Here is a 25,310-nt window from a genome sequence, read left to right on the forward strand (position 1 = left end):
TTATGGACAACAGTAGTGATTGCTTAGTGGGCATGGGGTTTTCTTTGGGTGATAAAAATGTTTTGGAATTCAAGAGGTGGTGGTTTCACAATGAAGCAGCTACTTTGTCTGAGGTTTAAACCCGGGGTTCGTCGTTAAGCGCCAGGAAAATTTAGGACACGGACACACAAAAACTCCTCAGTTTAGGAGCGGAGGTTTAATAGGGAGAAGAAAAAGAGAAACAGGTTCCTCCATAGAGGAAGGGGTCTCCGAGCGGAAAAGGGTCGGCTGGCAGTGAATGTGCTGAGTTTTACAGACCAGTTTGAGGAGGCAGTGTCTGATTTACATAGGGGTCATAGATTGGTTCGATCAGTTATGACGTTAACATAGTGCGTGGGGAAGGCTGGCCGCCCCACCCTAATCTTCTTATGCAAATAGGCTTCCCAGTTGATTGGCCCATCTTGTCAGCTTCTTACTGTGCACGTGGCTGACAAAGAGAAGGGAAGATGGAGCCGCCATCTTTAACATGATTGGCACAACTGCTGGTATCTATGTCTGCGGCAGCTGGATTTTACAGGCTGCTCTTCCTTAGGAAGGGAAATAATTTGGGGCTGCTTTTCATTAAAAAGAAAAGCCTTACCGAGGGCTCCCATACCCTATCTGCCTAAGTGATGGCTTCTTAACTCGTATATATTAACAACACTGTATTCCTACTAGATGCCATTGCCATTGAATTATGTGCCTTAAAATAATTTTGTTTTGTGAATTACACCTCAAAAATGTTTTTTAAATAATAAAACGACCACGTTAAAAACGTTTTGCATAGCGAAAAACAAGTCAAAGGAAAAAAGCTTTTTGGTTGAGCAATATTTGATACAATGTTAATATGAATATGTAAATAATACTTAACGGAGGGAAAAAAACTAAACACTCAATAGAAATGTGGGCAAACTATTTGACCAATTCACAAAGACTATAATAATGGCAACGGAAAATATGCAAGGATGTTCCACTTTATTTACAAAAGAACCAATTCACAAAGACTATAATAATGGCAACGGAAAATATGCAAGAATGTTCCACTTTATTTACAAAAGAACAAATACAAATTAAAACTACATTTAGATACCATTTCTTACCATTAGATTAGCAAAACTTAACTCCTCGAAGACTGTCTTCTCGCTTGTTCCCTTTCCAATAACACTCCTGTTATCATTGGAGGCGTTTAGACTTCAGAAATTCCTGTCTATTCAGTATTTTCTGTCCTGAACCAGGGAGAGAGAAGGACGACTCTCAGAATAACAGTTCACATTCCCCACTAGGCAGGCGCTCGTGGCTTTGGGATTCGTTCCCAGTGGGCACCCCGGAGTGGCAACGCTTCCCCCTGAAGAAGGAGATTTTGAGCGTTTTTCCTTCAGCATTCGGAGGAGTGTAATCCAAATGCTCTGTGGAGTCGTACACACTGGCTCCAGGAGGAGGATACAAGCAATTCTGGGAATGGTAGTCCAGACGCTCAGTGGAGTAGCGGTCAGCTTGGCTCCGGCAGGCGAATCAGGGGATTTCTGGGAAATGTAGTCCAGACGCTCAGTGGCGTCTCGGTCAATTTGACTCCGGCAGGTGGATCCCAGGGAATTCTGGGAAGTGTAGTCCAGACGCTCGGGGTCGTCGCGGTCAGTTTGTCTCAGGAATTCTGGGAAGTGGAGTCCAGACACTCAGGGGAGTAGCGGGCCACTTCCGCTCCGTTACTGTGAGGTTGCTGCAGTTTTGTCCCTGGTAGTTTGGGTCAGTTCTGCGAGACCCTTCTGAAATTCCTGGACCTACGCATTGGATCCTTAACGAACTGGTGATCGAATTAGGGGAAAAGAAACCTCGTCGGAGAGCAGAGGTTTGGCGGAGCGGGGCCGCTGTTTTCGTTCTCGTCAGTGGAGCCTTCTTGGGCTTGGGGCTCTCCTCGCGTCCCCGGGGTGTTTGGGACTTGGTCGGGTCGCGTCTCGCCTGGTTTTAGGGTCTCCGGGGCTCTGAGCTCGCCCACTCCGCCTCCCTGCACCCCACGCGCGTGGCCACTTCCTCGCGATAAAACGTTGGGATGTTACTTAATCTCCTTGGGTCTTCCGTTACAGTTCTTTAAGATGGGGAGTTTAGGACCATCCTAATAGAATCGTTTTGGGAACTGAAAGCGGTAACACAAATGAGAGCCTTAAAGCAGCCCCTGTCACTTGGTGACTGGTGGTCTCTTGTTAATTTCCCACGAAGCCTGTCAGGTCCCCGGGTGGGGTGAAACTCCAGCTGCAGGGGCACCGGCCCTTCTCCCTGATCCCTGCAAGACGCTGGGTGATCCCGGACGCCTTCTGACCTCTCTTTTAGGAAGGCGAGGGTTGCATCCACTTCCAGGAGGGGAGAGGAGCAGTTAACTTTTATGGGGCACGGCGACCACGGTCAGAGTGTTTCACAGCCTTCTCCTTACCCAGCCCGACCTTTCCAAAAAGAGCTGCAGGGAGGGACTTCTTGGCTTCTGAGGGCAAAGCTCTACGTGAGTGATCCTTGGCTTTTTTCTTTGACAGAGATGCTCACCCCAACCGAGAGTGTATAGGATGTGTCTTCGGGCATGGGTGTTGCTTTCAGTTGTCATGTTTTTCTAGTCTTTAATCTTGAAAGATAGCATAGCTTTCATCTTTTTTTCTTGATATTTTATCCTTGTTATTTTTGAAGAGTATAGACGAAGTTATTTTGGTCAAAGATGTTCATTTGGAGTTTTTCTGATGTATTTCACGTTTAACTTCAAATTATGCATTTTTTGCTGGAATACCACAGAAGTGGTAAATCTCTCTCTCTCTTTTTTTTTCTTGAGACGGAGTTTCGCTCTTGTCGCCCAGTCTGTAGTGCATGGCACGATCTCAGCTCATTGCAACCTCCACCTCCTGGGTTCAAGCTATTCTCCTCCCTCAGCCTCCCAAGTAGCTGGGATTACAGGTGCCTGCCACCACATCCGGCTAATTTTTGTATTTTTAGTAGAGACGGGGTTTCACCATGTTGGCCAGGCTGGTCTCAGACTCCTGACCTCAGGTGATTCAACCGCCTTGGCCTCCCAAAGTGTGGGATTACAGGCATGAGCCACCGTGTCCAGCCTGAAGTGGTAAATTTCTTATTGCAACATAACAGGGGCCATATGTCAGTTTGTCACTTCATTGGTGATCTCAACTTTGTTCACTTGGCTAAAGTCATGTTTGTCAGATTTCCGCATTGTAAAATTATTTTGAATTTTTTTTTTTACCCCAGGAACACAGATTCAAGTTGCTCTCAATATACACTCCCTAATTTTTTAGTTAAATAAAATTTTGTAAGGAGAAATACATTTATTAGTGCACATTCTACTGTAAAGGTGAACTCTCCCTTCTCCTTCATTTGCTTATTCATTCATTCAACTATAAAGATTCTATCAGTGTAGATCCAGAATCCAGTCTTATTAAGTTAAATGACATGTGGATGAACAATTACCAATGCTTTGTCCAACTTTATTGAGGTGTAGTCTACATATCATAGAAACTACCCATTTCGTATGTACACTTTAATGATTTTTAGGAACTTTGTGGAGTGGAATAAACATCACCATAATTCAGTTTAAATAATTTTCATCCCCCATTAAGGCTCCTTGTGCTCACTTATAGTTAATCCTCTTTGTCACCTCAAATATGCAGAGACCACCTACCTACTTTCTCGTTATATACACTTGCCTACTCTGGAATTTCATAGATATAGGATCATGCAATATGTGGGCCTTCCTATGTGACTGGCTTCTTTCACTTAGCATCATGTTTCCAAAGTTCATGCGTGTTGTAGCATGAATCAGTACTTCATTCCTTTTAATTTCCAAATAAGATTCCATTGTATGGATAGGCCACAATTTGTCTATCCATGTACGCATAGGAGGGAATTTGTTGGTGTGCAGTTTTGGGTTACTATGAACGATGCTGTTGTGAACATTCATGTGTTAATTTACAATACACATTCGTGTTGGTGGATGGCATCCCTGGCCACACTTTCATGTCTCTTTTTCTGCCTTCCCTGGTACTTTCCAGGCAGGATTCTGCTTTCCCTCGCACTGTATCACTCAGGACTCTGAATATTCCCTGAAATAGGAGGAAAAATGACCACGTTGAAGGTGAGTAGAGCTTGCCTCTCTTGCTGTTAAAATTTATTTTATGGAGACTTGTTCTGTCGCCAAGGCTGGAGTGCAGTGGCCTGATTTTGGCTCATTGCAACCTCCACCTCCGTAGTTCAAGTGATTCTCCTGCTTCAGCCTCCCGAGTAGCTGGGACTACAGGCACACACCACCACACCCAGATAATTTTTGTATTTTTAGTAGAGACGGGGTTTCATCATCTTGGCCAGGCTGGTCTCAAACTCCTGACCTCAGGTGATCTGCCTGTCTTAGCCTCCCAAAGTGCTGGAATTGCAGACGTGAGCCACCGTGCCCGGCCGTATTTCTTCTCACTACTCATATTCTCACAGGTTCTTCTCAGTCTTGGGAAGACTTAGGGAGTACAACAGAGATATAGCATGGGACAAACAGAATCTAGCTCTTCCCGTGTGAACACCTCCAATAATCCTTGTGTGAAGCAGCAGTTAAGCAGTTATAGCCTGTTGTGTTGTGCCAACATGAGAGCCAGCGTCCACAGGTGGCACTGCTCCTCCCAGGCACCATTTTGGGGTAATCTTCTTTCTTCCTGACGTGACACCTACTCAGATGCACCCAGTGCTCCAGGCACCCAAGGACAGTGATAACCATAGTCATGATAGAAAATCTTTACTTTCAGTATGGTAAAGGGTACCTCACACAATGTTACCAGAAAATATAACAGCCTAGAGCGAAAATATTCACTACTTGTATATTTGAAAAAGATAAAATCCAAAATAAGAATCTTATGTACAGAATAGAAAAAGAAAATCCAAAGGAATGTGAATAAAAGACATTAACAGGCAAGTTTAAAAGGAGAAATTGAGATGGCCAATAAATATTTGAAAAGGTGATGGTATTATTTATAATCAAATAAGTGAGACTGTTAAATTCTTCCTAATATGATTACAAAAATCATGGGAAAATTGATAACCTGCTCTTGGTTATGGTAAGACAAATCAGTGTACATGTATCCTCTTGAAAGATTAGGGTTTGGTAAAAAATTGAGACCTGATATTATATGATCACAATTTTAAATATGCCTATTTATTGACATTTTAATTTTCATTTAAAATTATTTTAAATAAACAGTAGTAAAATCTACCCAAAATGTTTTTTTTTTACAGGATTGGTATTAATGAGCATATATAAAATTAAAGATTATTTAGAGTAGATAAAAATAGATTATCAATTCTTTGGAATACTATGCAGACATGAAATGAGATAAAATAGATGGCAACAATGACAATAATAATAAAACATAATTTTAAAAAGCTAGTGTTTATTAGGTATTTAGTCTGCACTGATCAACTTTCCCAATGCTGCACGTATTTCCTTGTTTAATCATTGAAAAAACTATAATATGAAAATTATTAGAGAGGGAGTAAATAGGTGAACTTGTCCAAGGTCATGTGACCAGGAAGGCACAGAGCCTTGGGATGTGCTTTTAGGCACACTGTCTGCAGATCATAGATCAATGCTGTAATCAATGTATGTAGTTTATGCCTTGAGAGTACACAGGATGTACTGTATAGCTGTCCCACACAGGTTACCACAAGCTTTGTTAGTTTGGTGGCAGATATTAAAGAAAAATGATAACATTCAGGGTTCAAGTATGAGAGAGAACAATGGGAATTATCAGACGAGAGTGGGACTGAATTGTTAAATGTTACTGGGGCAGTTGGCAAGATTCATTGAAACCTATATACGTGCAGCCCAGGATGCTGCATTTAGAGTCCTACAGGGTTACTTACAAGGAGACTCAGTAAGTGCACAAAGTAAACCTACAGGAGGTCTTTTCCATCATTGCACTTCTGGTGGAGCTCAGGAAAATCCATCATTATCAGGATACAGACAGAATGAATAGGAAATCTATGAGTTGGCTGGGCGCAGTGGCTCATGCCTGTAATCCCAGCACTTTGGGAGGCCGAGGCAGGCGGATCACCTGAGGTCAGGAGTTTGAGACCAGCCTGGCCAATGTGGTGAAACCCCATCTCTATTAAAAATACAAAAATTAGCCAGGCATGGTGGCAGGCACCTGTAATCCCAGCTACTTGGGAGGCTGAGGCGGGAGGATCACTTGAACCTGGGAATCGGAGGTTGCAGTGAGCCAAGATCACGCCACTGCACTCCAGCCCGGGCAACAGAGCAAGACTGTCTCAAAATAAATAAATAAAAAAAATAAAATAATAAAAAAGGAAGTCTGTGTGTTGACCTATGTCTCTCAAGATCCAAAACAGCTTCTCATTCCTCCCCTCTGTCTGCTCAGTGCCACCCCTCTCTTAGTAGTCATTGGTCATGAGACTGAGGTTGCATATGTTCGATGCTGTAGGAGGCAGTGACCTTCAAGGACGTGGCTGTGGTCTTCACTGAGGAGGAGCTGAGGCTGCTGGACCTTGCCCAGAGGAAACTGTACCGAGAAGTGATGCTGGAGAACTTCAGGAACCTGCTCTCAGTGGGTGAGGACAGGCACCCTTTGTAAGGGAACATCAGGACCAGGAGTGGCTTTGTATCCTAGAGTGTTCAAGTTTGAGTGTGCATTGGGAACCTAAGTTTCTAGTAAATTTTACTTAGATTTTTTTCTAGGATATATTGGCACTAAGCACATGACTTTTCACATTCACAGGGCATCAATCACTCCACAGAGATACTTTCTACTTCCTAAAGGAAGAAAAGTTTTGGATGATGGAGATAGCAACCCAAAGAGAAGGGAATTTAGGTAAGAAGCAAGCAACTCTGTGTCCTTGTGCATGACTCTCCCGTCTGTTTTACTTCTGTCTGTTGCCCAGCTCTGTTGTCCTGGTCTAAATGGCCAGACCTCTTTCCTGAATTATTACAGCTGACTTTCGGCTGGTTTCCCTGCTCCCACTTTTCCCACCCTGACATCTGTTTTCCTCATGGCAGCCAATGTATTTCTTAGGAAAGTCAGACTGCCATTCCTCGGCTCAAAAGCCTTTCTGGCTTCTTTTTTTTTGTTTTGAGATGGAGTCTCGCTGTGTCGCCCAGGCTGGAGTGCAGTGGTGCAATCTCGGCTGACTGCAAGCTCTGCTTCCCGGGTTCACGCCATTCTCCTGCCTCAGCCTCCTGAGTAGCTGGGACTACAGATGCCCACCACCACGCCCAGCTAATTTTTTGTATTTTTAGTAGAGACGGGGTTTCACCGTGTTAGCCAGGATGGTCTCGATCTCCTGACCTCGTGATCTGCCCGCCTTGGCCTCCCAAAGTGCTGGGATTACAGGCGTGAGCCACCGCGCCCGGCTGGCTTCTTATGTTTACTTAAGTTGCAAGTGTTTTAAGTGCCTTTTAGAGACCATGTGATCTGCTTTTCATCCCCCACCACCTCTCTGACTACATCTCCTGTCGTCTCCCTTTTGCCTTGTCCTTCCAGCCACGTTGTCCTCCCTACCGTTTCTCCGACCTGCCAAGGACACTGTATTGCCTGTTGTAGTAACCAATGACCACACATTTAGTCGACTAAACAACAAAAATTTATTATCTTTCTGTTCTTTAGGCCTGAAGTCTGACACGTCTCACCGGACAATTATCAAGCTGTCTGTAGGTGTTTGTTTCTTTCTGGATGCTCTTGAGGAGAAGCCTTTATTTTGGTTTACCAGTCTCTAGGCACTCCTTGGCTCTTGTTTCCCTTCCTCCATCTTCAAAGGCAGCTACTTTGCATTTCTGACCCTTCTTCCATAGTCATGCTCACTCTGCCACTCTTCTTATGCCTCTCTCTCCTGCCTTTCAGGTTCCTTGTAATTGTGTTGGTTACCCCTGGATGATTCACAATGACCTCACTTTCTTGTTAGCTGATTAGTGACCTTAATTGCATCTGCAATCCCAGTCCCCCTTGCTGTGTAATATAACATGTTCATAGGTCTTGGGTACTGGATGTGGACATCTTTTATGAATCATTGTTCTGTCTACTACTGAAGCTTCTGCCTCAGAGCCCTTACTTGCTTTTCTCTCTGATCAGAATACTCTTTCACCTCAAAACTTTCTGGCTTCTCCTTTAAGCATTTTCAAGTCTCTGTTCAGTTTTAGAGAGGCCATTTCCAACCACCCTATTTAAAATACTATTCTAGGCCAGGCGCGGTAGCTCACGCCTGTAATCCCACTATTTTCAGAGACCAAGGTGGGTGGATCACTGAGGTCAGGAGTTCGAGACCAGCCTGGCCAACATGGTGAAATCCCATCTCTACTAAAAATACAAAATTTGCCAGGCGTGGTAGTGTGTGCCTGTAGTCTCAGCTACTCGGGAGGCTGAGGCAGGAGAATCACTTGAACCCAGGAAGCGGAGGTTGCAGTGAGCCGAGCTGGAGCCACCGCACTCCAGCCTTGGTGACAAAGTAAGACTGTGTCTCAAAAAAACAAACAAAACACTGCTCTATTTTTTTCTTCTTGTGCTGTCTTGCACTGTGTCTTATATATTTCTGTTTACCTGTCACTTTTACCCCCAGGAATGTGATGTCTAAGAGGATGAATTTTAGCTGTTTTGCTCATGGCTGTCTATTCACAGGCTAGAAGGTATTGTTCTGCTACATGGCAGGTATCTAATTATTTGTTATCCTGATAAATAAATTAATGGATGAGGGGAACTTCAGTGTCTCCAGGAATCATGGAGATAGATAGCTAATAAGTGATACACAAACTAGAGTGAATGAGAGCTATTGCAGAACATGTTTCTGTCTTTTGATGGCTGCCTATCTAATTAGAACTTTCTTAGGATTCCTTGTTGGGATACTATTTTTAGATATGTGCAGTTCACCTACATCCCATGGAAACTTCTAAGTGTTCTTTTTATGGCCACACTGAGTATTATGCCTTCTCTCTGACTTGTCTTGGAGCTTTATGTTTTTATTTTTATTTTTTAAAAATTTTCCATAAGTTATTGGGGTATAGGTGATATTTGGTTACATAAGTTCTTTAGTGATTTGTGAGAATTTGGTGCGCTCATCACCCGAGCAGTATACGCTGCACCATATTTGTAGTCTTTTGTCTCTCGCCCTCCTCCCACTCTTTCCTGCAAGTCCCCAAAGTCCATTTCTCTTTTTTTTTTTTTTTTTAAACAGAGTCTCGCTCTGTTGCCCAGGCTGGAGTGCAGTGGTGCCATCTCGGCTCACTGCAGGCTCCGCCTCCCAGGTTCACCCCATTCTTCTGCCTCAGCCTCCCAAGTAGCTGGGACTACAGGCGCCTGCCACGATGCCCTGCTAATTTTTAAAATATTTTTAGTAGATACGGGTTTTACCGAGTTAGCCAGGATGGTCTCGATCTCCTGACCTCGTGATCCACCCGCCTCGGCCTCCCAAAGTGCTGGGATTACAGGCCATTGTCTCATTCTTATGCCTTTGCATCCTCGTAGGTTAGCTCCCACATATCAGTGAGAATATATGATGTTTGGTTTTCCATTCCTGAGTTACTTCACTTAGAATAATAGTCTCCAGTCTCATCCAGGTTGCTGCAAATGCTATTAATTCATTCCTTTTTATGGCTGAGTAGTATTCCATCATATATAATACCACAGTTTTCTTTATTCACTCGTTGATTGATGGGCATTTGTGTTGGTTCCACGATTTTGCAATTTTGAATTGTGCTGCTGTAAACATGCCTGTGCAAGTATCTTTTTCGTGTAATGACTTCTTTTCCTCTGGATAGATACCCAGTAGTGGGATTGCTGGATCAAATGGTAGTTCTACTTTTAGTTCTTTAAGGAATTTCCACATTGTTTTCCATAGTGGCTGTACTAGTTTACATTCCCACCAGCAGTGCAGAAGTGTTCCCTGAACACCACATCCATGCCAACATCTACTGTTTTTTTGATTTTTGATTATGGCCATTCTTGCAGGAGTAAGGTGGTATCGCATTGTGGTTTTGATTTGCATTTCCCTGATCATTAGTGATTTTGAGCTTTTTAAAATATGTTTGTTGGCCATCTATATCTTCTTTTGAAAATTGTCTATTCATGTTCTTAGCCCACTTTTTGATGGGGTTGTTTGGTTTTTTTCTTACTGATTTGTTTGAGTTTGTTGTAGATTCTGGATATTAGTCCTTTGTCAGATGTACAGATTATAAAGATATTCTCCCACTCTGTGGGTTGTCTGTTTATTCTGGTGACTGTTCCTTTTGCTGTGCAAAAGCTCTTTAGTTTAATTAGGTCCCAATTATTTATCTTTGTTTTTATTGCATTTATTTTTGTGTTCTTGATCATGAAATCCTTGCCTAAGCCAATGTCTAGAAGGATTTTTCTAATGTTACCTTCTAGAATTTTTATAGTTTCAGGTCTTAGATTTGAGTCCTTAATCTATCTTGAATTGATTTTTGTATAAGGTGAGGGATGAAGATCCAGTTTCATTCTCCTACATGTGGCTAGCCAATTATCCCAGCATCATTTGTTGAAAAGGGTGTCCTTTCCCCCACTTTATGTTTTTGTTTGCTTTGTCGAAGATCAATTGGCTGTAAGGATTTGGGTTTATTTCTGGGTTCTCTATTCTGTTCCTTTGGTCTATGTGCCTATTTTTATACCAGTACCATGCTGTTTTGGTGACTATGGTCTTATAGTATAGTTTGAAATCAGTTAGTGTGATGCCTCCAGATTTGTTCTTTTTGCTTTAGTCTTGCTTTGGCTCTGCGAGCTCTTTTTTGGTTCCATATGAATTTTAGCATTTTTTTTCTAATTCTATGAAGAATGATGGTGATGTTTTGATAGGGATTGCATTTAATTTGTAGATTGCTTTTAGCAGTATGGTCATTTTCATAATATTGATTGCACCCATCCATGAGCATGAGATGTGTTTCCATTTGTTTGTGTCATGTATGATTTCTTTCAGCAGCATTCTGTAGTTTTCCTTGTAGAGGTCTTTTGACTCCTTGGTTAGGTATATTCCTGAGTATTTGATTTTTTTTGCAACTATTATAATAGGGGTTGGGTTCTTGATTTGATTCTCTGCTTGGTTGCTGGTGGTGTGTAGAAGAGCTACTGATTTGTGTACATTAATCTTGTATCCAGAAACTTTGCTGAATTATTTTATCAGTTCCAGGAGCTTTCTGGAGGAGTCTTTAGGATTTTCAATGTAGATGATCATATCATTAGCGAACAGTGACAGTTTGACTTCCTCTTTACCAATTTGGGTGCCCCTTATTTCTTTCTCTTGTCTGATTGCTCTGGCTAGGACTTCCAGTACTATGTTGAGAAGTGGTGAGAGCAGATGTTCTTGTCTTGTTCCAGTTCTCAGAGGGAATGCTTTCAACTTTTCCCTATTTAGTGTTATGTTTGCTGTGGGTTTGTCATAGACGGCTTTTATTACATTGAGGTATGTCCTTTGTATGCTGATTTTGTGAGAGTTTTAATCATACAGCGTTGCTGGATTTTGTCAGATGCTTTTTCTACATCTATTGAGATGATCAAGTGATTTTCATTTTTAATTCTGTTTATGTGGTGTATCACATTTATTGACTTGGGTATGTTAAACCATCCCTGCATCCCTGGCATGAAACCCATTTGATCATGATGGATTATCTTTTTGATATGTTGTTGGATTAAGTTACCTAGTATTTTATTAAGGATTTTAGCATCAATGTTCATCAAGGATATCGGTCTGTAGTTTTCTTTTTTGATTATGTTCTTTCCTGGTTTTGGTATTAGGGTGATGCTGGTTTCCTAGAATGAATTAGGAAGGGTTCCTTCTTTCTCTATCTTGTGAAATAGCGTCAAAAGAATTGGTATCAATTCTTCTTTGAGTGTCTGGTGGAATTCTGCTGGGAATCCATCTGGTCCTGGACTTTTTTTGTTTGTAATTTTTAAATTACCATTTCAATCTCATGGCTTGTTATTGGTCTGTTCAGGATATCTAATTTTTCCTGATTTAAGCCAGGAGGGTTGCATTTTTCCAGGAATTTATCCACCTCTTCCAGGTTTTCTAGTTTATGTGTGTAAAGGTGTTCACAGTAGCCTAGAATGATCTTTTGTATTGCAGTGGTGTCAGTTGTAATATCTCCTGTTTCATTTCTTAGTGAGGTTATTTGGATTTTCTCGCTTATTTTCTTGGGTAATCTTGCTAATGGCCTATCAATTTTATTTATCTTTTCAAAAAACCAGCTTTTTGTTTCATTTATCTTTTGTATTTTTTGTTTTGTTTTGTTTTGTTTTGTTTCAATTTCATTTATTTCTGCTCTGATCTTGGTTCTTTCCTTTCTTCTGCTGGGTTTGGGTTTGGTTTGTTCTTGTTTCTCTAGTTCCTTGAGGTGTGATCTTAGAATTTAAGTTTGTGCTCTTTCAGTCTTTTTGATGTAGGCATTTAGGGCTATGAACTTTCCTCTTAGCACCATCTTAGCTGTATCCCAGAGGTTTTCATAGGTTGTGTCATTATTGTCTTTCAGTTTGAATAATTTTTTAATTTCTATCTTGATTTCATTTTTGACCCAATGGTCATTCAGGAGCAGATTATTTAATTTCCATGTATTTGCATGGTTTTGAAGGTTCCTCTTGGAGTTGATTTCCAGTTTTATTCCACTGTGGTCTGAGAGAGTGCTTGATATAATTTCAGTTTTCTTAAATTAATTGAGGCTCGTTTTATGGCCTATCATATGGTCTCTCTTGGAGAAAGTTCCATATGCTGTTGAATAGTGTGTGTATTCTGTGGTTATTGGATGAAATGTTCTGTATATATCTGTTAAGTCCATTTGTTGCAAGATATAGTTTAAATTCTTTGTTTCTTTGTTGACTTTCTTTCTTGATGACCTGTCTGATGCTGTCAGTGGGGTCTTGAAGTCCCCCACTATTATTGTGTTGCTGTCTACCACATTTCTTAGGTCTATTAGTAATTGTTTTATAAATTTGGGAGTTCCAGTGTTAGGTGCATATATGTTTAGGATTATGATATTTTCCTGTTGGACAAGGCCTTTTACATTATATAATGTCCCTCTGTCTCTTTTAACTGCTGTTGCTTTAAAGTTTGTTTTGTCTGATATCAGAATAGCTACCCCTGCTCATTTTTGGTGTCCATTTGCATAAAATGCCTTTTCCACCTTTTTACTTTAAGTTTATATGACTCCTTACATGTTAGGTGAGTCACCTGAAGGCAGCAGATGGTTGGTTGGTGAGCTCATATCCATTCTGCAGTTCTGTATCTTTTAAGTGGAGCATTTAGGCCATTTACATTCAATGTTAGTATTGAGATGTGAGGTGCCGTTGCATTCATCTTGCTATTTGTTGCCTGTGTACTTTGGTTTTTGTATTTTTTTGTTTTTGCTTTTTAATATGTGTTTTTGTTGTATAGGTCCTGTGTGATTTATGCTTTAAAGAGGTTCTGTTTTGATGTGTTTCCAGGATTTGTTTCAAGATTTAGAGCTCCTTTTAGCAGTTCTTGTAGTGGTGGCTTGGTAGTGGCAAATTCTGTCAGCATTTGTCTGAAAAAGACTGTATCTTCCGTTCATATATGATGCTTAGTTTTGGTGGATACGAAATTCTTGGCTGATAATTGTTTTGTTTAAGGAGGCTGAAGATAGGGCCCCAATCTCTTCTAGCTTGTAGGGTTTCTGTTGAGGAATCTGCTGTTAATCTGATAGGTTTTCCTTTATAGGTTACCTGGTGCTTCTGTCTCACAGCTCTTAAGATTCTTTCCTTCGTCTTAACTTTGGATAACCTGATGACAATGTGCCTAGGCAATGATCTTTTTGCAATTAATTTCCAAAGTGCTCTTTGTGCTTCTTGTATTTGGTTGTCTAGGTGTCTAGCAAGGCTGGGCAAGTTTTCCTCGATTATTTCCCCAAATATGTTTTCCAAGCTTTTAGAATTCTCTTCTTCCTCAGGAACACTGATTATTCTTAGGTTTGGTCATTTAACATAATCCCATACTTCTTTGAGGCTTTGTTCATATTTTCGTATTCTTTTTTCTTTGTCTTTGTTGGATTGGGTTAATTCGAAGAACTTGTCTTCAAGCTCTGAATTTCTTTCTTCTACTTGTTCAATTCTATTGCTGAGACTTTCCAGAGCATTTTGCATTGCTATAAGTGTGTCCAGTGTTTCCTGAATTTTTTATTTTTTTTTATTTAAGCTATCTATTTCCTTGAATATTTCTCCCTTCACTTATTGTATCATTTTTTGGATTTCCTTGTGCTGGGCTTCACCTTTCTCTGGTGCCTCCCTGATTAGCTTAATAACTAACCTCCTGAATTCCTTTTCAGGTAAATCAGGGATTTCTTCTTGGTTTGGATCCATTGCTGGTGAACTAGTGTGATATTTTGGTGGATGTTAAAGTGCCTTGTTTTGTCATATTACCAGAGTTGGTTTTCTGGTTCCTTCTCATTTGGGTAGGCTCTGTCAGAGGTAAGGTCTAGGGCTGAAGGCTGTTGTTCAGATTCTTTTGTCCCACAGGGTGTTCCCTTGATGTAGTACTCTCCCCCTTTTCCTATGGATGTGGCCTCCTGTGAGCCAAACTGCTGTGATTGTTGTCTCTATTCTGGGTTTAGCTACCCAGCAAGTCTACCCAGCTCTGGGCTGGTACTGGGGGCTGTCTGCACAGAGTCCTGTGATATGAACTGTCTGTGGGTCTCTCAACCATAGATATCAACGCCTGTTCCAGTGGAGGTGGTGGGGGTGTGCAATGGACTCCGTGAGGTTTCTTAGCTTTGGTGGTTTAATGCTTTATTTTTGTGCTGGTTGGTCTCCCTCCAGGAGGTGGCACTTTCCAGAGAGCATCAGCTGTGGTAGTATGGAGAGGAGCCAGAGGTGGATGAGGCCCTAGAACTCCCAAGATTATATGCCCTTTGTCTTCAGCTACCAGGGGGAGTAGGGAAGGACCATCAGGGAGGGGGAGGGCTAGGTGTGTCTGAGCTTAGACTCTCCTTGGGTGGGTCTTGCTGTGGCTGCTGTAGGGGATGTGGGTGAGGTTCCCAGGTTACTGGAGTTGTGTACCTAGGAGGATTATGGCTGCCTCTGCTGAGTCATGCAAATTGTCTGGGAAGTAGGGGAAGGCTGGCGGTCATAGGCCTCACCCAGCTCCCATAGGCGTTCTTTTCATCCCAGGTGATCTTACCAACTTTCATTGTCTCATCAGGAGCATCCCCCTTTGTGTATTTCTGTCAGGTCCAGCCTTTCAGATTCCCATCAAAACTGAAGGTTTCTGATCCTTTTCTATTTCAGGTAACCAAGTTATTGTTCATATCAGTACAGACAAATGAGATTATACATGTTCTGCAAAAATTCTTGTGCAGGAATACTCTGAAAATGTAGACATAAATACTCCTAGGTATTTCATATTTAGTATTGTGATGAGCTTAACCAATTACAAAGTTTAAAGTGACAGCTCACAGAAGACTGCCGTCACTGCATACCAATGACAAATTCAGTGGTTTCCCCAAATTACCTTCATGTTCCATATTCTTAAAATTATGGGTTTTTATAGGGGAAAGATGCATATTACAATTAGGAGAAAAATCAAGTAAGAGACAGTCCAGGGAAGTATCAAATGGAACTTTGTATTGTACTCTCCCCATGAAATCAGGATGCATTACATCCCCAAGATTAAGGTGTGACATTAGACGGGAGGAGAGCCTATCAGGGAAGCTTTCCTGAGCCCTGGTATTCAGAGTAATCGTTGTCTGTTAATTACATAGCCATTATTGGTTGATTTCTTTCCCGTATGAGTAGTCTCAGTCTCCTGGTTGACTGATTCCACATGACCTAAAGCCTCACCATAAATCACATTGTTGGTCTTTCTCACAGAGTGAGCACCACGTTCTCCTCATAGGTGTGGCCACCCATAATCCTAAATCATAGTATTACACCGTCCAGAGTGACTTACTAGACCTACTACCTCCAGGCAAACAAAGACACTCTCCTAAGGCATGACATTTTAAGGACTGAGAGATTGCCTCTCAGATGCTGAGGACATCACCCAGGCCTCTTTGTGACTTAGGATAATTTCTTTACTTCATAAGGATATACAATACAAACTAAAATATACAAAGTTTTGATGATGTTATGGCTTCTCCTTAAAGTTCACATTTGATTCATATTTCACTGTTTACATAATTTATTAGTTACATAATTTACCATGCAAAGTTTTATTTCTACCAAGTATTTCACATATGACACTTGGTGTGGTTCTGAATTGGTCTCATGCAAACCAGAGTCCATAGTGTACTTGGAAAACACATTGGCTGGGCACAGTGGCTCAAGCCTGTAATCCCAGCACTTTGGGAGGCCAAAATCGGAGTATCACTTGTGGCCAGGAGTTCAAGACCAGCCTTGGCAACATAGCAAGACCTTGTCTCTACAAAAAGTGTAAAAATTAGCTAGTTATGGTGGTATGTGCCTGTAGTCCTAGCTACTCAGGAGGCAGAGGTGGGAGGATCACTTGAGCCCAGGAGGTCAAGGCTGCAGTGAGCCATGATTGTCTCCCTGCACTCCAGCCTGGGTGACAGAGGGAGACACTCTCTTAAAAAAAGGAAAATACAGGGCTGGGCGCAGTGGCTTACGCCTGTAATCCCAGCACTTTGGGAGGCTGAGGAGGGCGGATCACAAGGTCAGGAGATCGAGACCATCCTGGCTAACACAGTGAAAACCCGTCTGTACTAAGAATACAAAAAATTAGCTGGGCGTGGTGGCGGGCGCCTGTAGTCCCAGCTACTGAGGAGGCTGAGGCAGGAGAATGGTGTGAACAACCCAGGAGGTGGAGCTTGCAGTGAGTGGAGATCACACCACTGCACTCCAGCCTGGGGGACAGAGCGAGACTCCATCTCGAAAAAAAAAAAAAAAAAAAAGGAAAATACAATCTGAACATTCCCTGTATTTATTAAAATTTCAGCCTATGTCCTAAGTATGAAATCTTGATAACACTGAATAAAAGCTTTACTTGCCTACATCTCTTAATTCTGTGTCATTGTAGGAGGCAAGATCCAAACGGAGATGGAGACTGTTTCAGAATCAGGAACACATGAAGGCTTGTTCAGTCATCAAACCTGGGAACAAATTTCAAGTGACTTAACCAGGTTTCAAGACTCCATGGTAAACAGCTTTCAGTTCTCCAAACAAGATGATATGCCCTGCCAGGTTGATGCAGGACTATCTATAATTCACATAAGACAGAAACCTTCTGAGGGTAGGACATGTAAAAAGTCCTTTAGTGATGTCTCCGTCCTTGATCTTCATCAACAATTACAGTCAAGAGAGAAGTCTCATACATGTGATGAATGTGGAAAGAGTTTCTGTTATAGCTCAGCTCTTCGTATTCATCAGAGAGTTCACATGGGGGAGAAACTCTATAATTGTGATGTGTGTGGTAAGGAATTCAATCAGAGCTCACATCTGCAAATTCATCAGAGAATCCACACTGGAGAGAAACCATTCAAATGTGAGCAGTGTGGGAAAGGCTTTAGTCGTAGATCAGGACTTTATGTTCATCGTAAATTACACACAGGAGTGAAACCTCATATTTGTGAGAAATGTGGGAAGGCCTTCATTCATGATTCCCAGCTTCAGGAACATCAAAGAATCCATACTGGGGAGAAGCCATTCAAATGTGATATATGTTGTAAGAGCTTCCGTAGTAGAGCAAATCTTAATAGGCATTCCATGGTTCACATGCGAGAGAAACCATTCAGATGTGATACATGTGGTAAGAGCTTTGGTCTGAAATCAGCACTTAATAGTCATCGCATGGTCCACACAGGAGAGAAACGGTACAAATGTGAGGAATGTGGAAAACGCTTCATTTATAGGCAAGATCTTTATAAGCATCAGATAGACCACACAGGGGAGAAGCCATATAATTGTAAAGAATGTGGAAAGAGCTTCAGATGGGCCTCAGGTCTTTCAAGACATGTGCGAGTCCACAGTGGAGAGACACCATTCAAATGTGAAGAATGTGGGAAGGGATTTTATACAAATTCACAACGTTATTCTCACCAGAGAGCCCACAGTGGAGAAAAGCCATATAGATGTGAGGAGTGTGGGAAAGGCTACAAAAGGAGGTTGGATCTTGACTTTCATCAGAGGGTCCACAGAGGAGAGAAACCCTATAATTGTAAGGAATGTGGGAAGAGCTTTGGCTGGGCCTCATGTCTTTTGAATCATCAGAGAATCCACAGTGGAGAAAAACCATTTAAATGTGAAGAATGTGGGAAAAGATTTACTCAGAATTCACAACTTTATACCCATCGTAGAGTCCACAGTGGAGAAAAACCATTCAAATGTGAAGAGTGTGGGAAAAGATTTACTCAGAATTCACAACTTTATTCTCATCGCAGAGTCCACACTGGAGTAAAGCCATACAAATGTGAAGAGTGTGGGAAGGGCTTCAACAGTAAGTTTAATCTTGACATGCACCAGAGGGTCCACACCGGAGAGAGACCTTATAATTGTAAAGAATGTGGGAAGAGCTTTAGCCGGGCCTCAAGTATTTTGAATCATAAGAGACTCCATGGTGATGAAAAGCCATTCAAATGTGAAGAGTGTGGGAAGAGATTTACTGAGAATTCACAGCTTCATTCCCATCAGAGGGTTCACACTGGGGAAAAGCCATACAAATGTGAGAAGTGTGGAAAGAGCTTCAGATGGGCCTCAACTCATCTAACCCATCAGAGACTCCACAGTAGAGAAAAACTACTTCAATGTGAGGACTGTGGGAAGAGCATTGTGCACAGTTCATGCCTTAAAGACCAACAAAGAGACCAAAGTGGAGAGAAAACATCTAAATGTGAGGACTGTGGGAAGCGCTACAAGAGGCGCTTGAATCTTGATATGCTTTTGTCATTATTTTTAAATGACACATAACTGTTGTACTCATTTATGGGGTACAGTGTGATAGTTAATACAAGTATACAATGTGTAATGATCAAATCAGTGTAATTAACGTACCCATCACCTCAAACATTTATCATTTATTTGTGTTGGGAACCCTTAAAATTCACTGTCCTAGCTATTTGAAAATAATACATTGTTAATTACTGTCACCCTGTAGTGGTGTAAAACACTAGAACTTATTCCTCCTACCTGCCTGTATTTCTGTATTCATTAACCAACCTTTGGCTACCACCCTGCCTCCTCACCTCTAAGAACTACTATTCTACTCTCTACTTCTATGAAGTTAACTTTTTGAGCTTCCACATATGTGTGAGAACATATGGTATGTATCTTTCTGTGCCTGGCATATATCACTTAATATAATGCCCTGTAAGTCTCATTCACTTTGCTGTGAGTGATAGAATTTTGTTGTTTTTCATGGCTAAATAGTACTCTGATGTGTATATTTGCCCCATTTTCTTTATTCATTCATCCAGTGGACACTTAGGTTGATTACATACCTTGGCCTATTTCCTGGCTATCGTGAATGGTGCTGCAATAAACATGGGGGGATGGAGATAACACTTGAACATACTGATTTCCTTTTCTTTGGATATGTACCAAGTATCATATAATAGTATGACATGACTCAAAATTAAGGAATAAGATTGTGGAAATTGGTTTTCAAAAAAAAATTGTCTAGTTTGAATATAGAGAAAAATTGGTGAGTGTCTTCAGCTGTCCTCATACATAATGCATGTGAGCTCGCTTTAAGCATAAGTGAAGGAGTGGAAAAATCCTGGAGATAGAAATCAAGGGGTATACATGTGGATGTAAAAAATCAACAAAGATTATTTTAAGAAAAGGTGTGTATGGGTAGGGAACAATAGCATGACAGCAGTGCGGCCTCTAACAGTCTGGAACCAGTTAGGACAAAGAGCAGGATTGAGTGCCATTCCATTCATAGACACCGTGGTGATATTTTGAGTACATTAGGTTAAAAGGCTTTCTTCAGAAAAATCTATCTCTAGAGATAGATTTGATTTTTATAATCAAATCTACTAGAGATAGCTTTGATTTTTATACTTAATGTTCTAGACTGTATCTTTTCAGGATGCTAGGTACTTTATGAAGATCCATGCTGTCTCAATTTGCATAGTGGGTTGGAGGTCCCTAAGACAATCTCTCCAGATTCTATGATTTGCTAAGAGGACTCAGAATATAGTTGTACTCATGACTATATTATAGTGACAGGATACAAATAATCAGCAAAGGGAAAATGTTCTTGGATAATATCTGGAGGGAATCAGATGTAAATTTGTAAAGATCCTTTGTGCATGGAATAACAGGTCTCAATTCCTCCACTATTGAATTGTGATCGTACTTGTGAAATGTCTACAATGGAAATTAATTATCAACCCGTACCAAAGGTTCTTATTGGGACTAATCATGTAGGTACCATCCCTCTGGTACATATCAAGATTCTAGACTCCAAGAAGGGGAGCAAGTGTTCAGAATAACTTGAACCATGCCCACCAGTTATGGAATGGTGGCAACCCTCTCAAACTCCGTGTTTCCTAACACCAGCTAAAGGCCAGTCTTATAAGCAGTCCTTTCTAAGATTTGCAGTCTCAGGCCTGTTATATTAACTTTTTGTGCACATAGTACTAGAAAACTGTTGGCTGCAGTCTTCTTTTTGTTTTGTGTGTTTTGGTTTTTAACTGTCACCGATACCAGAATAGCTCATCTCCAAGGTAACTGTAACAGAACACTCAGCAGATTAAACAGAAAATACTTGCCTATTATAATTATTAAAAGTTTGGTAGGGTCTATGTCTGCTCTCTGGTGTGTCCTGGATCATCAACTTGGTTACAACATGGTGTTAACATGTGGGACTGATTGTGTTTCTTGTTAATATTTCTGTTTCTCCCAACCACACTGAATATTAAATACCTAGTTCTATATCTAGTACCCTGAGCTTATGTGGGGCTAATATTCTTTGCCATTTTTCACCACAGATTTGATTTCCTTTTTCTTTTGTGGACACTGGTGAGTTCCCTAATATAACTTTGACTTGGGTATATTTTCACAATCGGTGGGGATTATTACAGATTATCATCCTTCCTCTGCATTTGAAAAAGGAGGGAGGCTTCAAGTCAGGTTAGTTGACCTTCCTTTGTTGGTCTTATTATCCATAACATAATAAATAAATTGATGAGGATGGGCATGGTGGCTCACGCTTGTAATTCCAGCATTTAGGGAGGCCGAGGCGGCGTTTTAGACCAGCCTAGCCAATGTGGTGAAACCTCATCTCTACTAAAAATACAAAAAATATGCCAGGTGTGGTGGTGTGCGCCTGCAATCCTAGCTACTCAGGAGGCTGAGGCAGGAGAATCGCTTGAGCCTAGGAGGCGGAGGTTGTAGTGAGCCAAAATCGTGCCACTGTACTCCTGCCTGGGTGATACAGTGAGTCTCCATCTCAAAAAAATAAGTAAGTTTATGAGAAGTCTATTAAATTGTTACATAATCTATATAGGTAGAAGGTTTCTATTTCAAGTGAACCAAAGTGTAACTTGAATCTTCTAATGCAGACTCAGCCCAAAAATAAATTCCAAGACATGTCCACTTTACAAATCCACAATTCCTTTGATGGGGGGGGAGGGCAGTTCTGGATAAGGATGGACCCTGCTAGATTGCAAAAAATTTACAGCACTAATTTTTTCCCCAGAGATCTCCATAAGGACCTATGGTCATGAACTTCTGTGACTGTGTACTCAAAAAGAGAAATAATCACACATTTTGGCAGTGACTGAACTCTTGTTTTCAAGTAGGATAAATCCAAAGAGACTCACACTGAGACACATTATAATCAAAAAGACAAGGAACATCTTGAAAGCAGCAGCATGAAAGTGACTTGTCATGTACAAGAGATCCTCAATAATATCATCAATGGCTCTGGCCAGGTACAGTGGCTCATGCGTATAATCGCAGCACTTTGGGAGGCTGAAGCAGGTGGATCACTTGAGGTCAGGAGTTTGAGACCAGCCTAGCCAACACGGTGAAACACTGTGTCTACTAAAAATACAAAAATTAGCCAGGCGTGGTGGTGTACACCTATAGTGCCAGCTACTCAGGAGGCTGAGACAGGAGAATCACTTGAACCTGGAAGGCAGAGATTGCAGTGAGCCGAGATCATGCCACTGCACTCCAGCCTGGGCGACAGAGGGAGACTGTCTCAAAAAAGAAAAAAAAAAAAAAAAAAAAAGATCATCAGTGGACTTCTCAGCAAACCTCCAAGGCCAGATGATGTATTAAAGTGCTGGAAAAAAACCTGGTATATTGAGGATTCTATATTCAGCAAAACTATACTTCCAAAATGAGAGATCAATTAATAACTTTTCAGAAAAACAAAAGCTGAGAGAATTGCCAGTAGACAAGTTATTCAAGAATTGAAAAGGTTGGGAGGCTGAGGCAGGCAGATCATTTGAGGCCAGGAGTTTGAGACCAGCATGGCCAACATGGTGAAACCCTGTCTTTACTAAAAATATAAAAATTAGCCAGGTGTGGTGGTGGGCGCCTGTAATCCCAGCTGCACAGGAGGCTGAGGCAGAAGAATTGCTTGAACCAGGGAGGTGGAGGTTGCACTGAGCTGAGATTGTGCCACTGCACTCCAGCCTGGGCAACACAGCGAGACTCCATCTCAAAAAAAAAATTGATAAAGGGAATCAATCCTTCAAGTTGAAATGAAAGGATTTTAGACAATAACTTGAAATCATATGAAAATATAAAGATCTATACTAAAGGCAATTACATGAAGCAATACAAACAACATTATGATAGTAATTTTAGTTTGTAATTCCAGTTTTTATTTTCCATACAACGTAAAAGACAAATGCATAAAAATGACTACCAATCTATGTAAATAAGTACACGCTATGTAAAGATGTACTATGAGATCAGTAACAGTGCGGGAAGGAAAGAGCTGTGAAGGAGTAGGGTTTTTATATCTGATTGAAGTTAAGTTGGTATCAATTTAAAAGACTGTTATAACTTTAGGATGTTACATATACTTTTGGTGACTATAAAGAAAATACCAATGAAACATGCACAAAAGAAAATAAGAAGTGATTCAAGGCAAGGCAGGGTGGCTCATGCCCGTAATCCCAGCACTTTGGGAGGCCAAGGCGGGCGGATCATGAGGTCAAGAGATCGAGACCATCCTGGCCAACGTGGTGAAATCCCATCTCTGCTAAAAATACAAAAAAAATTAGTTGGGCATGGTGGCGCGTGCCTGTAGTCCCAGCTACTCGGGAGGTTGAGGCAGGAGAATTGCTTGAACCCGGGAGGTGGAGGTCTTGTAGTAAGCTGAGATTGTGCCACTGCACTCCAGTCTGGGCGACATAGTGAGACAACATCTCAAAAAAAAAAAAGTGATTCAAAATTTATCACAAAAAAAGAACTCAACACAAAGGACAATTGTAATGAAGGAAATGAGAGGCAAAAACACAATAAGACATATAAAAAATTTAAAATGGTAGTCCTTACCTATATATAATTAGTTTAAGTGAAATTAATGAAACTCCCCAATAAAAAGATGTAGTTTGTCAAAATGATTGAAAGACAATATGTAATTATATGCTCTGCACATTAGAATTAATGACATGCATAGGTGAAAGGCAAATGATGGAAAAAGATATCCCATGTAAAAAAAATAACAGCACAGGTAGCTATACTAACAGATAAATTAGATTTTAAGTCAAAAACTGTTAAACGAGACATTAAATATTGCTAAAAGGTTCATTTCACTAAGATGAAACAGTTATAAACATATGTGCACCAAATATCAGAGTTCCAAAATATAAAATGTAAATACTGACAGAATTGAAGGGAGAAATATACAGCTCTCCAATAATAGTAAGAGACTCCCTACCTTTCTTTCAAATGCATAGGACACCCAGACAAAAGATAAATAAGGAAACAGATAATTTGAAGAACATTATACACCAATTCAACCTGAGAGACATTGACATAACTCTCCACCCCCCAACAGAATACACATTTTCTCAACTGCACATGAAACATTCTTCAAGACAGACCATATATTAGGCCACAAAACAAGTCTTGATAAATGTAAAAGTTTGACACCATAAAAATATATTTTCCAACTACAGTCTAGATCATAATAACTAGACATCAATAGCAGTATAAAAAGTGAAAAAAGCCTGAGGCGAGAGGATCACTTGAGTCTAGAAGTTTGAGACCAGCCTGAGCAACATGGTGAGACTCTGTCTCTACCAAAAAAACAAAAAACAAAAAGGCTGGGCCGAGGTGGGCAGATCACTTGAGGTCAGGAGTTCAAGACCAGCCTGGCCAACATGGTGAAACCCCGGCTCTACTAAAAATATAAAATTATTCGGGCGTGGTGGTGCATGCCTATAATCCCAGCTACTTGGGAGGCTGAGGCAGGAGAATCTCTTGAACCTGGGAGGCAGAGGTTGCAGTGAGCCGAGATCACGTCATTGCACTCCAGCCTGGGCAACAAGAGGGAAACTCCATCTCAAAAAAAAAAAGTATATATTTGCTAGTTTTGTCAGCTGAGAGGGTCAAGAATCAATAACACTAAGGTAGCAGCGATCACACCTAGCACTCAGTTCTTTGTTTCTAACTACATTTTCCACAAACAGGAACCAGAAGTCCTAGGAGAAATATCTGATCTCATGGCTAGGGTAGGGAAAATACCCAATGAACTTGAAAAATACCTAATGAACTTGGAAAACACAGTATCAGAAAGTAAACCAGTGCACAAAGAGCTCATATCATGATGAACAGGAGGAGCCAGAAGGCAAGAGGGGACTGCTTGAAGAGGATTTTACTGGCAAAATCTGAGACAACCAGAGAATCAAAATACGTAATAACAGTAGTAGATGTGAACTCATTAATATAACAAGAATTCACAAATCCACACTGGTATAAACAAATAAATAATATAGATGGAAAGCTTTTCCTTAGAGCATAATGCCAAAAAATCAACATCGAATGAGTTGGAGTATCTCAGTTTTTCACCAGATAGTAGTAACTTTTTGGGGGGAAAATAATTTTAGAGTGCAGAATTCGGGAGAGAAACCCCTTAATCAACTGTTCAAGTTTAGCAGCACCAGTAATGGATAAAAACTAGTATCTGGTACATCCTGAGATCATGCACTAAGGACAGAAATTGATCATAATCCAGAAAGACATAATCTTGAATGTTGGAATCGCTGAAGATCAAAATGTTAAAAATATAACCCTGGAAAAAATAATCTTAAATTTTTTAGAAGATATTGATTGATTCACATTTCTTTCTTTTCTTCCTTTTTTTTTTTTTTTCTGAGACAGAGT

General features: G+C 40.8%; 1 protein-coding gene across 4 annotated transcripts; it reads left to right on the plus strand.

Annotated features, from left to right (window-relative positions):
* The first annotated feature begins 1,627 nt into the window (after positions 1 to 1,627).
* On the plus strand, positions 1,628 to 23,896 carry ZNF225 (zinc finger protein 225). Of its 4 annotated transcripts, none has more exons than XM_034946194.3 (6): positions 1,628 to 1,864; positions 2,344 to 2,509; positions 4,056 to 4,138; positions 6,486 to 6,612; positions 6,780 to 6,872; positions 17,038 to 23,896. In XM_034946194.3, the coding sequence occupies exons 3-6, from the start codon at positions 4,124 to 4,126 to the stop codon at positions 18,921 to 18,923; spliced, it is 2,121 nt and encodes a 706-aa protein (XP_034802085.1). In that variant the 5' UTR covers positions 1,628 to 1,864; positions 2,344 to 2,509; positions 4,056 to 4,123; the 3' UTR covers positions 18,924 to 23,896. The 4 variants fall into 4 exon arrangements, with proteins under 4 accessions (XP_034802085.1, XP_008969049.1, XP_054960107.1 ...); XM_055104132.2 differs by having other exon boundaries at positions 1,729 to 2,158; XM_008970801.5 differs by lacking the exon at positions 2,344 to 2,509 and having other exon boundaries at positions 1,630 to 1,864.
* The last annotated feature ends 1,414 nt before the right edge of the window (positions 23,897 to 25,310 follow it).

The sequence above is a fragment of the Pan paniscus genome, chromosome 20, assembly GCF_029289425.2.
Source record: "Pan paniscus chromosome 20, NHGRI_mPanPan1-v2.0_pri, whole genome shotgun sequence".
Lineage (NCBI taxonomy): Eukaryota > Metazoa > Chordata > Mammalia > Primates > Hominidae > Pan > Pan paniscus.

Coding starts and splice junctions, on each gene's coding strand:
- ZNF225 (XM_034946194.3), top strand. Junction 6,613..6,779: donor CAGGAACCTGCTCTCAGTGG/GTGAGGACAGGC, acceptor TCACATTCACAG/GGCATCAATCACTCCACAGA. Junction 6,873..17,037: donor CCAAAGAGAAGGGAATTTAG/GTAAGAAGCAAG, acceptor GTGTCATTGTAG/GAGGCAAGATCCAAACGGAG.